Source organism: Electrophorus electricus, chromosome 26 (assembly GCF_013358815.1).
Source record: "Electrophorus electricus isolate fEleEle1 chromosome 26, fEleEle1.pri, whole genome shotgun sequence".
Classification (NCBI taxonomy): domain Eukaryota; kingdom Metazoa; phylum Chordata; class Actinopteri; order Gymnotiformes; family Gymnotidae; genus Electrophorus; species Electrophorus electricus.
This window is the reverse complement of record NC_049560.1, coordinates 752,146-770,368: the sequence shown is the minus strand read 5'-3', so window position 1 is coordinate 770,368 and position 18,223 is coordinate 752,146. Positions and strand designations below refer to the sequence as shown.

At 40.2% G+C, this 18,223-nt stretch overlaps 1 protein-coding gene across 1 annotated transcript; it reads right to left on the bottom strand.

Moving 5' to 3' along the window:
- Window positions 1-1,030: 1,030 nt before the first annotated feature.
- lpl (lipoprotein lipase) lies at window positions 1,031-7,706 on the bottom strand. The gene is made up of 10 exons (XM_027005472.2): window positions 7,452-7,706; window positions 6,310-6,497; window positions 5,945-6,124; window positions 5,590-5,701; window positions 5,116-5,349; window positions 4,659-4,901; window positions 3,857-3,977; window positions 3,538-3,717; window positions 3,321-3,428; window positions 1,031-3,180 (listed from the first exon to the last, which is right to left on the bottom strand). The coding sequence occupies exons 1-10, from the start codon at window positions 7,555-7,557 to the stop codon at window positions 3,126-3,128; spliced, it is 1,527 nt and encodes a 508-aa protein (XP_026861273.2). The 5' UTR covers window positions 7,558-7,706; the 3' UTR covers window positions 1,031-3,125.
- Window positions 7,707-18,223: the final 10,517 nt, after the last annotated feature.

The window sequence follows — 18,223 nt, the reverse complement described above, 5'->3', positions numbered from 1 at the left end:
TGATGCTTTTGTTTGCATACAATCATATAGGAGTTCATGCTGCCAGTGGAAGTTGTCCTTAGGGAGGTTTTGTTTTAGACCAAGCATATGAGCCTTGGCAGCATCTGAGGCTAACACTGAAATCCTCTGTTCACTGGCTTTCCGGGAATTCCATTTAGTTTAGACCTACAGGGAAATTCATATCTGCGTGTTTGGCCTGGAATCACCTCTAGTATTCCTTGGTCCGAGAACATAACTGAATAATTGTAAAAATGAATAACAAATGTTGCAACACTGTATGTGCTTTCCAATTGTGTATTTCTATCTTTTTGAGGTACCAAATATCCCAACAATATTGTAATTTATGCAATTAAAAAACCCTTCAAATGTAAATGACAAACTCATGAAATCAATTAAATATGGATACATGCATCTTTTATTTTCTTCAGCTTAAACAAATGTGACATGGTTTAAATGGGCATGGGATGTGTATAATTCTGCTTTAGCATCACCACAAAGACATGGCCTGTCACACATCGGTCTGTGGCCTTCTTCAAATGCTTGTCCTGTTTTATGATGATGTCCTACTTCTGTTGAAATACAAAATTGCCTAAACCTTTATGGAAAGAACTCTGAGCCAAATACAACAAATTTATATAGTTCTTTTCTTCAGAATTTGAAAAATACCAGCTAATACCAGCCTACTGCCTACCATTTTAATGTCAGTGTCATTATTTCAAATGTTTTAAGCATTATCTACATACTTCTTCATGCATTTCAAATGGCATTTAACTTCACTCTTCAAATTCACAAAAAGTGGAAAACTTTTTAAAGGTAGTGCTTTTTGGTCATTGGTAATGATTTTACTATTATTGTTTTCATTCTATTTGTTCATAGCATGGATTATTCTTTTGCTTTCAGATTCTATTTTTGTTGAAACATTAAGAAAGAAAAGAAAGAACATCATTAAGAAAGAAAAGCTGAATGGTTAATTTTTTCCCCCCAATACTGTTATAAACTGATTCATGAAATAAATGCAGCTTACACACTGTTGATATGTAATATCCTCTGTTTAATAAAGTATAAATATTTATACAGTGCATTGCGTATTAATCTAATGAAGGTGATGCAAAGAATAATGAGATTGATTCCTCCAAGCAGAGTGTATCAATCATACTCATTTGTTTCTAAAAATAAAGATATGTATGTCACTTGTAAAGAGGATGAGACAAGCATGGCATAATACAAGCCTAATGTACAAATATACACAATCAATAAATATTTTTTTTGTATTTATGGTCCTTATGTGGGACAGTCATTCCTGAAGGGGATTTCTATAAGGGATTGGAGAGCATGTATATTTCTAGTCTTTCCTCAAAAAAAGTTCTCTTGGCTACTTTAACAAAAAGATAAACCAACCAAGCCCTGGATGTATCATTAAAAACTATAAACATATCTCTGAAGAGTTTAATCTGTCTTTGACATGAATACAATACCAATAATACCCTTATTGTTTCATAGTTTATCTTTTAAAGCAACAGTAAAAGATTAGACTAAAGGCCCAGCACTCAATGTCATACTTTAGTCCGTGAATTCACAAAATTCCATTGTTTAAAACAGAATCAGTCAAAACCTCGAGCAATTTTGTCTGCTGTACTTGAAAAATAAAATATCAAAATGATGAACTCCTTAACAAATAGCTTTAAGCGCTGAATTCATCAAAGGGGGTTAAACCAATAAAGTGATCGGTGCAAAAGACAACAACCAAATGTAAAATAAAAAAGTGTAAATTTCAAGATATAAACCAAGTAAAAATATTTACATGCATAATTTCCATATGTAAATTTAGTTGAGAAAGTATTTGGTCATGTAATTTGGTAGTTAGCAATCAATCCTTTGTGATTCCATTTTTAAAACTGTAGCAAAAATCAGACAACTATCCTTCTACAGGAGAAACAGACTTGCACCATCAACAAACAGAGCTGCAACTGTCCCTGGGAAGATTCGAACTAGCTACTAAAGTGTTAATTAACATATAGGTTTTAGTGGAACTGTTTGGTAGTACACTTAGACTATTTCTCAGTGAAACTAACGGCACAATAAAAAATATCTAGTTGTAAGGTGTTCCAGTTTCTGAAACAGAAACCTGCTCAGAAAAAAAAAAAAAACTAGATCGAAACTTGAATATGCCATGTTTAGTGTAAATTCTGTTTTTCTTTCATTGTACTCGTAACCAGCCCCCAATACAGCAGTGGGTCTTACCCCCTAAATACCTCAATATGACCACTATTTGCAAAGCCTGCCATCACAGCATTACAAACTGCCTTCATACAGCAATGTCAAGTGCGTCAGGGTGCCTGGAGAACACTCGGCATTTGACATCTTACAGCTTTGTAGCCAAGTAAGTCATCAGATGTAGTGAATTATTTATCAGTGGAGATGCATTGGCTGAAAGTAGAGGGCCTCACCACAGAGCTTGTCGGACACCTTGCAGGGGTCACGATACAACTATGACGAATCACAAAATCCCTGTCAGCTAAGTACAGCTCAGCGGGACACTCACTTTCCCTCTCGCGCATATAGCACACGGTTTATTTAAATGTGCCTTGGCTTGACCAAAGCAGACAGAAATTCACTACAGTTATAACAGTGTAACAGTTTACTTACATATAAGTACATGTAAATATTGCATAAAAATAAAAGACTTCTATCTTTCATTTGAAAAAATAATATTTCATAGCCAATGAGAAGTGATCAGGATCGAATCCTTCTTTTCTGTCTCATGTGATTCAGCCATTAAAATCAGAGTGTTGGCATTAGGGGCAAGACTTGCGAAAGAGATGTTAGTATTTTCCAGATCGTTCCGATTCTATGCACTATGCTCCAGTGACTTCTGATCAGTCACTGAATTTTGAGAAAATAAAATACTGAGTGGTGTTAGAAGTGGCTTCTCGGTTCAAACTGCTCGGCAGTTAGAACTTATTAAGCGTACAGGTCCTTGCAGGTCATACTTGCAGACAAGGGGTTTTCTGGAGAGATGATTGCTACTATTTAGTGACCCCCTTTGGAATCAGAACATACTGAAACTGGCAGTCTCTACTGGTCTAGTTCCCAGCAACTTCCTCTCGGGTTCCAGAGAAACTGAATCACTCCTTGGAGCTCTTTGTAAAGGAGCTGCCTTGCATCCTCAGCTTGTGTAATCTGTCAGCGTCAATGCAAGCATACAGTTAAACACACACACACACACACACACACAGACACACACATATATAGACATAAAGGGAACATATATGAAAGACAAATGTCATTTTGGGAGTTAGGTAGTCAGGAATTGATGTTACCTTTCACTTTTGTGGCTTGACTGGGCCTCTTTGTCTTTCACAAACACTGCTGCATCTCCTCCACGGGTGAGGTAGGAGAACTCACCGTCTTTGGCCACAAAGATCACTCTGTAACAGGACACATACATTAATGGCCTAAAATATTATACCTGAATTGAGGTCAAACCCTAAGTACATTGTAAAAAAACAAAAAAAAGGACTCCCCCCTTTAGATTACCTGGACTGGGTTTCCCCAGACTTAATGCGTAGTTTGCGGATGTGGAGAGTGTCTGCGCTCCACCATGGCCAGCTGATGAGCATGTCCTTCTCCCAAACCAGCTTCACCATCAGCAGTTCCCCAATGTCCACATCCGTGGTCAGCAGAAAGGACACAGTGGTGTTGGTGTTCAGAGACGGCCTGCAGAAGCCCCCCCGAGGCCAACGTTAAAACAGTGGAAACGCTTGTCCTCAGAAACAATAGGGAAGTCTCTTAATGAGTGCCATTGTTGTGGACATTCAATGATGTTTACCTGACCTTAGGTTAAAAAAATTCTTACATGACATAGGGAATATTTTCCTTCTCTCCAGAGTAGCCATATAGGGAAATCTTCATGGGTTGGTCATTGTAGCTTATCTTGGTCTTGCCAAAGAAATGGACTTTTACTTGGTAATGGAAAACTGTAAGAAGATCAAGATTATAGTTAGAAGAGATTTCTGGCAATGGTGACAGTCTGAAAAGAGAGAGAAACACCTTCAATTAAGAGAAAAGAATGATCTTGAAAATAAACTTTTCCTGACATATAGCTATCTGGAGTGGCACAGATTCATCTATTTCCAAAGAACTCTGTGTAGAAAGGATCATGAACAATTTATTAATACTACTTTCAATTAATTTAAAATGTTAGTTTCAACTGAGTATAATTTTCATTTTCGTAACTTTTTTAATGTAACATTAAAGCACACGATAAAACGGTGCACATGTGAGGGTAGAGAGCCAATAACAAACTTGTTCATTCAAGACTGAACTTTGGTCGCAACCTAGCAGATTTATTTGTTAAGGTGTTTTGTTTTTTTTTTGTTTGGGGTTTTTTTGTTTGTTTTTTTGTTTTTTTTACAGCTAGTCACATGCAAAAAAAATAATAAACACACACTCGCAAAACAAATCTTTCCAGCTTTCTAGCTGTGGGCCCCTTCCTGTGTCTATTTTCTACCCCCAAATCCTGCATCAGACATTTGGAGGTCCATTGTGAATGATCAAAAATAGACAAAAGTCTCACAAAAGACACCCCCCCCGCCCTTCACCCACTACATATTCGCCACTTCCGAAACAGAACGACCCTTCCCCCTCTGCCCTTTCACCTTTGAAAGGCATCATGTCCCTGGTCTTCATGTACATCCTGCTGCTCCTGCGGCTGCGCACCTTGTTCACACCGTAGCCCACCTTGTTGCAGCGGTTTTTGCGGCAGCTCAGGCAGACACCCTTGTTGAAGGTCTCCTTGGAGCTGCAGCGGTAGCCCATGCTCTCCTGCTCCGAATTGATCAGCGAGTCGATGAAGAGGTGGATGGAGCGCTCATGGGAGCACTTCACAATCTGATCCATGTCTGCAGGACGTTTCAGCATCGTGTTGGTATTGAAGAAATAGCAAATAATGCTAACAGTGCCAAACTGCTGTTTCTATTAATGGTTAGCCACTACAGAGAGTATTTGGCTTAATTTAAAAATGACACATTTTTTGTATTCTTTGTGTTGATTGCCAGCTCCTGAGTAAAGGTGCTTGTAAATAACCAGCAAAGCTGCAAAAGGAGGGCAACTCACTTCTCAAGCCTGTGGTGGCTACCATCATCATGGTGTTCTGCAGATCACATCCAGGCTGAAAGGTTCCTCCGTTGGGGTAGAAGTCGATGTGGCCCACGGGCCTCTGGATCCCAATGCTACGGTCTGGGGAGCCGCGAGTGTTGGTGTGGAGCACATCCACAAACAGGGCGTCATCAGGGGACAGCGTACTTTGGGCGTCTGCATACTCGAAGCTCGGTCCAGCCGGGTCCAAGCCTGCATGTGGCCAAAGGTGAAAAAGAAACAGAATTAGTGCTTGTGTCACAATCAGTTTCACTAAACATGTAATAGTCATAATGAATGTGGCAGTATTAACATGTCTACCTGTAGACATTATATACCTATAAAGGTCCAAATCCTTATAGCTTGAATTTATAACACTAATTGACTAAATTGATAAAAAGGCAGTTTGAAGAAAACAGTTTGAATGTATGTTAAGGCCATGGCTGTGTTCACCTGTGATCCTGTTGACTTTGTCTTTAGTAAGGAGTCCTGCAATGCCTGCTACATGTGCACCCAGGCTGTAGCCTAGGAGATGCAGCTTCTCCCATGGGTACTCAAGTTCAGCCTACCAGACATGGATAGACAACATATGACATACATTGATTTTAAATTCTGTTTTCCCCACATGAACAACTGTTAATATAAAACGATATCTACATAGTTAAGAATACTTTACATCTAAATCTTTAAATTCAGTTTACATAAAGCATGCCTTTGTAGGTAGGCATATTCATATGAGGATCAAAATGAGCCATTGAGATGTGTTTACACCTCTGTTGAAATGCATATGTTCAGATTTCCAAAAGACCTGTAACCAGTTGACAAACTTCGCCACGTCCCTCCCCACGAGTTTGGTGTAGGCCGCTGATGTCGGGTAGTGCTGCTGGGCTCGTACAAGCCAGTCAACTACAAGGACATTAGCTGATGGCTCCCTTTCATACAGCGCTGTCACCAGTTTGGATACCCAGCTTTCGTACATTCCGGTGACCTGCGCACAGATTAAGATGATCAGGCCATCGTTTAGCCCTGTTGATATATACCAATGGTTTGTATGTCCTTGTGCATCATACACATTTTATTCTGTTCAAGAACTGTGATTTGACCGCTTTGAGCGGTCTACACGTCATGAATGAGAATGTCTGAATTTTTTGGTCACTGTGGATTAGCACTAACCGTCCATCCATGAATCACTATGAAAGTCTTGGTGTCAGGATTGAAATTACACTCTACAATGGTTTGCGGCTGTCCAGGAATTATGTAACACAAATCATCATCGGGTTCATTGTTGCTTCTTAGAGCAAATCTGGATTCAATGTCACTGAAGTCATCCATCCTGTCTGTAGAGTTTGCAGTGATGTTACCTGTGCAAATACACATCGATAACAGGAAAGTTGTAGATAACACTTTAAAAAAAACATTATTGCTCCAACACACACTTGAAGCATTACATTACTAACCATTTTTTTTTAAAGTACACAATTCTTCCTCATGAGACATAAAACCCAATTCTTAAAATAAAATAAATAAATAAATAAAATTTATATATTTTTATATATATATATATATATATATATATATATATATATATATATATATATATATATATATATATATATATATATATATATAAACATTAATTTTATTACCACACGACTTAAATTTGGAATGTGGTGAAAGTAACCATTTTTAGAATGAAAATGCATTTACGGCTCGGCAATGCCACCTAACGATGCTTATTAGGGAGCAGCCTTGGACTTGGAGAGTTTTTGGGCTGTCGACCTGCAAGCCTTCTCTAAATCAAAATAATATTTAAAATGTGAAAGAAATGGAGAAAAAGATGGTTGTATACAAGAAGCAGGAATCAAACATGGTTTGTACAGGGAGTGTCACTGTGTATTATTTCTTATAGTTAAGACTCCGTACTTAAACTTAAGAATGTCAAGACAATGACTAAAAAATACAGAAACACCATTACAAATAATCACTACATGAAAAAGTACAGTTTTATAACTTTTTCCCAACTCTTGGCACTTTTTCCAACTCTTCTACTTATGACAGTCATTCAGAATTCCAAACGATCTGCAAAGAGCAGTTGCAATACAGTGAATCATCTTTGTTCCATCCGAAATTAGCCCATTCAGAGGGAGCACCAGGCTTTAATTTGGCCACTTTACGTTAATTTTCTGTTTACATTACGGCAGTGCAGAGATTGCCGTAGAGTTTGAAAGAGCTTGAAAGAGTAGAGTGCAACTTTTTAATAGCGCACAGAAACCACGTTAAATATTTTGTGGTGAAAAACTAAAATGAGTACTTACTGAAAGTATTTTCAGTGGTTGCTGGCTCAGCTGTAGCTACAAAACCCGTGGAAATCCTCGCCAAATACATCCAAATGATGAGGAAAGCAACGCTTTTACTTCCCATGGCGTGACCAAGTTATGTTTGAGCACTTAATACTTAGGAATAAATAAATTAATATGCGTAACTTTTATGTTGCAGTTTAGTCCAATTAATTTCCACGGCGATGCGGTGGTAAGTAGACTTAACGTGACACCGCAATTGTAAAAGGAACGTTTGCCACTTTGAAACAGTTGCCGCTACCAGCGCGTCTTTATTCTTCAAGGCGACCTCATGCAAATCACTCATATTCTATTGGCCAGAACTCGGGGAGATGGGCGGGGAATATTCCACAAAACTCGGAGCCCCCCCCCCCCCCTTCCTGCGAGCACTCGTTCTGATTCGTAGTCGCGTGTTCTTTGAAATGATTAAAAACAGAGCGGATATCGCGTGCTTGCGAACGTCTCTGGAAGTTATTGTCAGTCATTTGTTTGTTGTTAAACACAATAACCAGTCAGACACATGGCAAATCTGCTCTCCAATATGTGTTGTATTGTGCTTTTTAAAAACAAATAAACAAACAAAAAGTAATCAATTCGATAGAAATTCACGTATTTATTAACATAATCATTTACATGCACATCTACAATGCGCGTAAGATGTTGTATTAATCGAATCATAGCATAAGATATACATTAGTGTCTTAAGCCACAAGATACAAAACGTCTAGTATTTTATTTAACAGGCTATATGCTAATTGCTGTTGCAAGCTTGAAAAACGTTTTTTTCATTTTGCGTAGTACATTTAAGTCAAGTAAGAAAAAATATAATCACAAGCATTGCTGTGTAATGAATATGAGTTTACTATAACACAATGGTTATTTTTTGTTCTTGTTCTTAGATACACAGTCGTTGTTTGTTAAATTGATCTTGGCACAGCCTGGCCAACCAAAAATAAATCCAAGGCTTCGCAGCAGCAGTTGTGCGCGTTCAAAGCCACAGTGAACAGTTCAGCCTCGGCTGCTGGTAAGAGAACGTCATAACGATCACACTTCACATTTCGGAAACGGTCAGTGGGTGTGTGGGGAAACCCTGCCTCTCATTGGCCAGTGAGCGGTGAGTAGAACATGGACAGACCTCTGTGTGTGTGTGTGTGTGTGTGTGTGTGTGTGTGTGTGTGTGTGTGTGTGTGTGTGTGTGTGTGTGTGTGTGTGTGTGTGTGTGTGCGCGCGCGTGTGTGTATGTACCTGCATGCACACTTGTTTGAAAATGTGTACATGTGCATTTGCACATTAACTTTTTGCTCTTACTTATGATTTAACTTAACATTCTGAGTTTATAACTATGGGATTATACACACCCATGCCCCGTTAAAATTATTTTAAATATGCAATATACAATGAAAGCATAAAGAATCAGCCAAGATGAAGCAATAATATAGTGCACTTACTCTAATAAGCTTGCAACAGGAAAATAAATAAACAGACAAAAGAACAGTCAGAACAGGATTATAGCCTATCATATGATCACTCAAAATGACAATTGCTTGACTGCTTCTGAAATACATAATGAATGTAGGAATTCATTCCTTAATGAAAGCCTTAATTCCTCCTTAGTCTGAGCTTTTTGCAGTTTTACTTTACAATCCCCACTCTCAAATTTACTGCCTTCATTTAAAATTTTGTCCTATCTGATGAAAGGCTAAAAAACAAGAATCTAATAGTAAACAAACTTGATATTTTTGCACATGTGCTATCTCATGGAAAAAAAAAGGTTTATAACCCGTTGAAGCGAGGCCCTAGGCTCAGTCCTATGTTAATCTAGCCATGTATCCATGCTCTACAAGCATATGGCACACTGAATTGAGGGGAGAGACTAATCAATGCCCCAGCTGTATCACAGGGGAAACCTTCACTGGATCTGTTCCAGTGGGCTGCATTTATAAATATGTCAGCTAATACATCACAGCTGTCCCCACAGCTGATACAACTGCTGAAAAATGTACTAGGAACCTCTGCTGGCCAAGAGAAAGTTTGAATTAAGTCTGACTCACAGAACAAAACAGGCAAATTTGTTGAACTACAATTAAAAAAAAAACAGCAACTGTTATCGAAATAGTTCTGCTGTGGAAATGACTTCTACCAGCACAAATTATTGAGATAATTAATGTTCCCTAAGTGCTGTAAAGTATCTCTTGCTCATCACTGACCTACTGTTCCTAAAACAGGTCATCCATGTCCTGTGTTTCTGAGCAGCAGAAAGTCAAGAAAAACATTATGCTGCAAACTAAACAGTCCCGTGTTTTCAACCGAGGTGGTAGTTTGTACTCAAAACAATAGTTTTTTCTCTCTCTCTGCAGGAGATGAGTACATTTCAGTAAGGCATGACCACAGAACCCAACCCAGCAATTTCCGAGTGGTAACTGTCTAACCATTAGTGAACTATATTGAAGTTACAGTCACTGAACAGCAATAGGAATCTCACTGGTTGTGATCCAGTGAAAATGAGCTGGCACGGGACGGGCTGGATGAAAAATAAGGCCTACAGCATGACTGCAATCTCCAAACTTCAAATGCCACATTTATACATCCTTCCCCTGATTCATTTTTGTTTTTTTAATTAGTTGCAAACATTCATAATCAAAATATCATGCAGATTTATTTTATGGATCTAAACAAATTGAACCATAAACAATACAGTAAACACCCGCATTTGTCTGGCAATAAATGAGTTTGAATTTTTTAAACACATAAAAGCTCTCAGTGCTAATCACAAATATTTGGAAGTGGAACAAATAGAAGCCATCTGCTTGAACCTTTGAATCTTTGAGGTTCAGACTCCCTGCAGCTGAAGCAGAAGAGCTTCTCAAACAATTTTGCGTGCTCCTCTCAAAATGACCAAGGTACCCGGTTATAACAAACAGGGTGCAAACATGAGTCTCACATGGAAAGGTATGAACATGATGTCTGCCTTCTTCCATTTTGAAATGTTGGCAGTGCAAGGCTCCTTCCCTGCGGACGAGAGCTCTAATGCTGGTGGCAGCTGTGAATGGTGAAACAGTGTCTGCCTGCAACCCCCCGGGGCATGCCCTGACAATCCTGGTTTTCTCAGAGGACCTCACATGCACAATCAGTATCAGAACTTGGCAATGAGTGTGTCCTGCACACATATTACTTTCTTGTACATTAGTTATGACAGTAAAATATAAGAGCTTCAACACTGAGTCTAACAGTGTCTGTGTCAGTAAGAGAGAGCCGTTTCTCTCTTATTGACAGATTAATGCACAGAAATTGTTACTTGGCATACCATCTTGGCATAATGAAGTCTAGGCCTATAGGAGTGTTTGTATTTCAGCATTAAACGTTTAGGCTTGGGTGACAGCAGTCCATTAAGTATCACGTAAATTAAAAAAAAGATACCCAAGCCTAGTGCAGTTTTAAACCGTCAGTAGGCAAACTGAACATGTGTAACGGTGAGTGGTGAGGAGGCGGACGCATGTGCAGAAAAGAGCGAGATTTATTAGGGGCAAATCCAAAGTCAGATTCGTTATAGCAGTCCAGGGTCATAGAGCCAACACGGAGAGTACGTGGATACAAATACAAACAACCAAAAACACACGAAGGCAAACAACATAACATAACAAGCTAACAAACGAAGGGTTTGAAAAAGACAGGCTTTCAAAAACATTCACCAAACACATAAACGCACGGATTCAAAGAAACAATGAACAGCCAAGACTAAGGCAACAAGGCAGGGCTCAAATACATGAACGAAACGAAGTAGAAACGAGGGACAGGGGTGAGCAATCAAACGAGGGGCGGAGAAAACGTAACTATGGCATGGAACTAAAATGCACAAGACACGGAACACACGGAACATGGAAGCTGGGAGGGACTAATTATGACAACATGTAAACAGAGGCAGCTACAGTAACCTAAAACATTGCGTAGTAAATTTGTGTTACGTCAAAAGATATAATGAGTCAAGTGACCTTTTACTGGACTATCTGTATCTGCCCTGCGACACCGTATTTCAAACATCTATCAGCACACGGAGTACAAATAAATAAGTAAACATAACTATGTAAATATAACTTAGTAAATATAACTAGTTATTACCTAACTTTTATCTTAAAGGGGATGTTTTTTTAAGATGCCTTTATATAATGGTGATATTTTCCTGCAACTGAAATTGAAACAATCTTTTAGAAACATTAAGCATGTATGAGAGTAGATTGTTCTTATTCATGTGACACCCTGCATCTAGCTATACATTTTGGATGTACACATTCTTTCTCTATAACAGACCTTGAGAGCACCATTTATTACTCAAATGGTTATTGTACCTGAAAAATAAAATTTAACATGTTCTCACAGGTTTACACTTACTAAAACAAACCCAGAGTCATTCCCCATTCTCACACGGTTACTAAGCCTTCCAGAGGAAGCCTGTCACATTCTGGCAAAACTTCAGAGTGCTGACTTTCACTGTTCAGACTCACAAAGCTTAACCAATACATTACTGTATAGTCTTTGTGGTGTATAGGCACAAGCTATAGGGTGCCACTTTAGGAAACAACTGTTTAGAATCTAGGGCAGCCTGCTGATCTCTCATGGTTATAGAAACCAAGGAGTATTTGAGAGTTCTTAAACAGCTGGCCTATAATGAGAAACACTTGTATAAGTCCAAAGGCACACTGCCCTTGGTATCCCCACACCATTACCCTAATAAGAGCAGCAGAAAACATTTACACTCACAACTGGAATCCCAAGAAGAGATCTCCAGGAGGATGCACTTTATAATTCGGGTGGTGGTTACTAGTGTAATAGTTACCCATTTTAGTGCTGTGAGCAGTTCTTAGACCAGTTACACCATCAGAAAAAAAAACTGAAAAAGTGTGTGGTCACCCCTGTGCAGGCCAGGGGAAGTGTTTCCCAGCACATGCTTGTCAGTGAGGGCCTGTGAGTTATGTGACGTTTGTGTGATATTCTTACCGTGGCCCCCACCTCCACCAACCCCAGCAGAAAGCCTCATCTGTTAGAAATGCCACATCTGTTCTGCCAAATGTTTCTCATGGCTCATGACACATGCCTTCATCTGAAACACACAAAGGGCAGCCTGATTCAGGCCCCAGGCCTTCAGCGGGCTTCATCCTGAGCATGTCCTGGTCAAAATCCGAAACAGCTAATGAAACGCTGAAATGAGCAGATCTACATTAAGTAAAAACAATGCAAAAAGAAAGAAGAGAAGAGGGGATTAAGCAATAAGTAGTATGTGACCAACAAACTGCAGAATAGAAAAAGGAATTTTGCTTAGTATGCATGTAGAGACCTCTTGAACTGGGTCCTTCAGCTTTGCCAGAATGTGAGTACGTGTTTTCCGTGCATATGCTTGCGTGGACGAGGAGAGATATGGAGATCAGGCAGGCTGAAGTCATGGTGCACACGCGTTTATGTGCGGCCTCGTGTGTGCATGTGTCTTGCACATGAAAGTAAAAACCCAGATGGAATCACTTCCCTCTGGGCTTGAGTGTGGCAGGTTCTCCTGCCTCCACCACTGAGAGCCGTGTTTCTCAACGCCTCCTTCCCCGGCAGCAACGCTTGGGAGGGAGCGGACTCAACCTTCCCCTTCCTTCCTTTCACCGCACAAGCCATCAGACTATCCTCAAGTCCTATTGTTACTGGCAAGTTGCCACCTCCACAAATATCCCCCCCTTGTCGCTGCTGAGGTCAGGGTGCCCCAAAGGCTCCCCGGCATCCTCCGCTGTCACAGCATCTCTTATACAGCAGCCGATCCCTTGGAAACACAAGCAGGATATTTTCACAGCTTTGTTGCTTGAATACTGACAACACGGTAGAAGGATTGATTCTCCAGTCGGGGTGGGTGGGTGGGGGGTGGGGGGCTTTGAACTTTGCAGCGCACTCTGCTTCAGCTCTGGAGAACTGTAGAACCATGAGCTCACTGGGGTGCTTTAGGGTCGTTGCCACGCTTGGTGATAAAGTGGAGAGGTGCCCTCAGTGTGAATGAGACTCACTGCAGTGCAGGGCAGTGCGGTGTCCATGCCACAGTTCCGGTGCATGCAGCGTTCATGCTCTTGGACCTGCAGTAACTCTCCCTCCTCTGTGGGCGCCCACGTTCACGAGTTACTGCAGGCTGCTTTGCAAGGTACTATTTCCATGTACCAAGAGGATGGAGAAACTTTAGTTGAACTTGAAACAGCTAGTTTGTGCCCAGAGTATTTGTTTGCATTTAGAACTTGCTTAAACAGAAGTTGGTTAACTTTGATTAAAACAGATATATTGTGACGGCAGGTCTGTTTCATTCCTCCTGCAGACAAATCCAAAGTATATGGGGAATATGCTTGATGAAGCTACCTTTTGAAATGAAAAGATTATTGAACAGAATGTAATATTACGGGGCCATAATATCATTAATTCACTATTAATTACATCACTTACTCAACCATTCACTCTCACACTGACCATCGTCTAAGCACTAAAGAGATCATCAGACATCTGGAACTTTCTTTAAGCAAAATTAACTTCTGAAGACAGTGGCAGGAATCTAGCGGTTACAAAAGATCTCATTTTCAGTGTCAGTGCTCCCTCTGTTGGCTTTACTGAATGCTACTGTTTGGCTACAAAGAGAACACACTAACACACACACACACACACACACACGCACGCACACACACGCATACACGCACGCACACACGCACGCACACACACACACACACACACAAACACACACACGCACGCACACGCACGCACACACACACACAAACACACACACACACACACAGAGACACAGACACACACACACACGCACGCACGCACACACACACACACACACACACACACACACACGCACGCACACACACGCATACACGCACGCACACACACACAAACACACGCACGCACGCACGCACGCACACACACACACACACACACACACACACACACACACACACACACACTCACACACCAGAAAACAAGAATAACAATCATTTTGAATATTTTTTTTTCTTTCTTTCTTCTTTCTTACAAAAGGAATATACTACTAGGTGGTGGCATCACTGCATGCCTGACCGAGTTTAAGTGTCAAGGAGAAATTGTCTCAAAGCCTATTATCGCTGGTATTAGCGCTTTAGGAATAGCGCACTTTCTCTTGAGTTCGCTCCCTTCGAACAGATGTCATTAGATATCTGTACCTTTTTCTAAGTATATTCACTGATATTCCCTTATTGAGTATATAAGAGGAAACAATAAGTGAGTTCTTAGGTCATCAGCAATTTCATGCTGCGTGATTTGATACTTTTTACCATCGTCCATTTAGACACCGAATTTAATCTTATATTATTGTTGGACACCAGAGGGTGCTGCCGGCAGCTGATCCAGGCTGTGCCGGTTCGTGCACGGCGACCTTTCACTGTAATATTCTTTAGTCTGTGTAGAAGGTCCCAGAGGACGAATTGACTCCAGTGCTTCTGATCGTATTCTTGTTCTATTCATCTCATAACTAGCGCAAAAAAGTACACCAACCTACAAAAACGAACACTAATACCCATACATCCACCGCCCATTACACATTACACATGGCATGCCCTTCCAAGATGACAGCAAAGTCCTGTTGCATATTATGTACACAATAAAAAACACATTGGCACCAATCCCCAAGTACTACATGTCCCATCAACGCTGAAGGAGGCGTATCACACCACTAACATAGCTGCAGCCTATCACCTCTTAGCATGAGGATGTTTAACTACCAGAGGTGCAAATGAATACTTACAATGGTTTATTTTACACTGGAGAGCCATAAGTCATCTTCCTGAATGTAAAAGCTGAAATTCAGGAAGAAAAAAAAGCACAAGCCATGTGAGTACATGAGATGTGCTGTATATCCGCCCTTTCCTGATCACAGTCAGAGGATATTTGCCAATTCCCCTATTAAAGCAGACCTGCACCTCACAGCCTAACCGTCCACAGCTCAGAACCAATGCCTATTGTCAGCAGCACTATACGGGAGGAATACAAGAGCAGTAACAAAGGGTACTTGTTTTGTTTTGTTTTTTCATTGGGGCCCAATGCGATATCTTTTCATGGACCCAAATTTTATAATTTATAATTTATACATTTATAATTTTTACTATATTTATCTTGGCCAAGGGGAAAATTAAACTTTTAACAGTTAATTGAATTTAATTTTAGTAATACAACAAAACATACTAATATTACAAAAAGAAATCTGCACTTCCTACACCACCACTAATTACACGTTCCTAAATAAGAACAATGTTCATAATGTGGATGCTGAGTTAAAATAACTTAAATATACCTTAAAATAACTTAAATATGCATAGTGCATAGGGAAAGTGTTCAGACCTTTTCGAGTTTATTTTGGTGCCAGACTAATTTTTTTTTCTCATCTGTCCACACACAATACCTCAAAATGACAAAGCAAAAGCAGGTTTTTGGAATGTCTTGTAAATATTTTTAAAATAAAAAATTGAAATAGTCCATTGACATAAGTTCTCAGACTTTTCACTCCTTGACAGTATGCCTCAGGTCATTGACTTGCTGAATGTAAACCCTCTGGATAAGGTCTTCACGTAGAGTTGCTCTGTATTTTTCCACATTCATCATTCTCTCTGTCCTGACTACTCTCCCAGGCTCTTTCACAGAGAAACATCTCCACTGCGGAATGCAGCCACCAGAGTGTTTGACATCGTGGTTTCCTTCAAACACGGTGCTGGGAATTGTAGTCAAATAGCTCATTCTTCATTTCATCAGACCAGAACAGCTTGCTTCTCTTGGTTTGAGAGTTGTTCAAGGGTCTTTTGGCAAACTCCAATCAGGCCCTAATGTGCCTTTTAGTGAAGAATGACTTCCGCTTGGAAACTCTACCTGAGAGGTGGCTGGTAGAGAGGTTGTCCTACTGCAAAGTTCTCCTTCTGTAAGATTCTCCAAGGTTCTCCTGTTGCCCTTCTATATGGTTTGTCTTCTGTTGTCCTTCTGTAAAGAAGCACTAGAGCTTAACTGTGTCATTACAAAGGGTCTGAATAGACTTACTAGAGGTGCATAGATTGAAAAAAAAAATATTCTTAAGCCTTTTAAAGATCATTTTTAGATTAGTCTGAAACATGTGGGGAGCTCAGAAGACACAAGACCAAAAAAGGTGAGAGGAAGAACTATAACTGAACGTATGATTTTAGTTTTATCTAAGCATTTTAGCTTAATCATGTAAGCAAAATGCTTAAAAACAAAAGAACAAAAGAAACAAGCAATAACAAAAACAGTACTAGTAGGGAAAAGGGCAGGTGTGTACATATTGACCACTGGTGAGAGCGATCTGTGTCATCCTTTTTCTGACCTGTCAAGTTTTTCCTTTCTACAATGCAAGAAAGGAACGGGGACGCCACGATGCCTCAAAATGCTCTCAGTTCCAAATATCTTATTTCTACTCTGTCAGCATTTGCAAGTTTATCATTAGAGAACAATGAAATCCATTAAAAGATTATTGCTGCTGTTGTTTGTTTAGTTGAATTATTATTTGTGTTTTTCACTATGTTCATAATTTCTGCCAATTCACTGTCTGTGTGAGTGCAGTTTGTCTCTGCTATGTTTCCCATGGCTCTTGTTGCTTCAAACTCCATTTCATCCTAACCAACAAGCCACCCAGCCAGCGTTTGGGGGAATTTTTACCATAAAAGGGCATGCTGACTGAGCTATGGTTTCCTGTGGGAGGAGCTTTAGTTGACTCGTTGGAGTAGTATGTAAGTCACTCTCCCTGCTTCTGCCTCTTGTCTTATCGCCAGCTGCAATCCACTTCTTCCTTTGACATGCGCCTCTCTCTCACAGGCAGAACAGTTATACATAAGCTACTATTTGAGTAGTTATGAAGAGCTTTGGGTGTGTATGTTTTCTTGGAGCCATCAAAGACTCAGTTAATATTTGTGTTGTGAGTTAATGTTTAGTGCTGCTTACTTAAGTGCCTGGGTTGTCAGTATCATCGGAGTCTTTACTTCTTAGAAAGCCAGAAGCTCTACACATGCTTAATTCTACATATATATTTTATCACTCACTTATCACACACTACAGGTAGTTTGTTATACAGTAATTTTGTTTACATGCTTACATCATCCACAATAACCCTAACCTCACCTAATTAGAAACCATACACATCCCATATATGTGTGTTTTTATATATATAGTTTACAAATCTAGGCCGACCAATCCCAGTTCATCCCAGAGGAACTTTAACTCCTTGTACAATATATCACACAGACACTCACCCATGAGCTCAGCTTTCCTGACGGGCAGGTCAGGAGTCATCCCGAGACCTGTACACTACAGCACATGTTTCCTTCTCCCAGGGAAGATGACTAGGTCATTTCCAGAACACCTGTGGCTAGAGGGCGGTTGGTGGCAAGGCACAGTAGAAGGGCGGAGGTGCTCAGGGGTGGCGGGTGGAGACACAGGTGTTCGGGGGCAGCTTCTCTCAGCCAGGTGCTGAGCACAGTGACTCACTGCTGGGAGCAGACGTGAGGACCAAAGCCAGAAGCTTGAGTGCCACACCCACTGTGGACTGCGAGTGTATTACCCTTAAAAGGTGCCGAGGCCGATACAGTTTCTGCGTGCTCACGCCAGCCTCCATTTATGTGAAATGAACCGGGTGGCATGAGTAAGAATAAAGGAAAGTGACATTTGAAGTATAGAAAATTACTGCGATTATTCAATTTTTTAATTGTTGA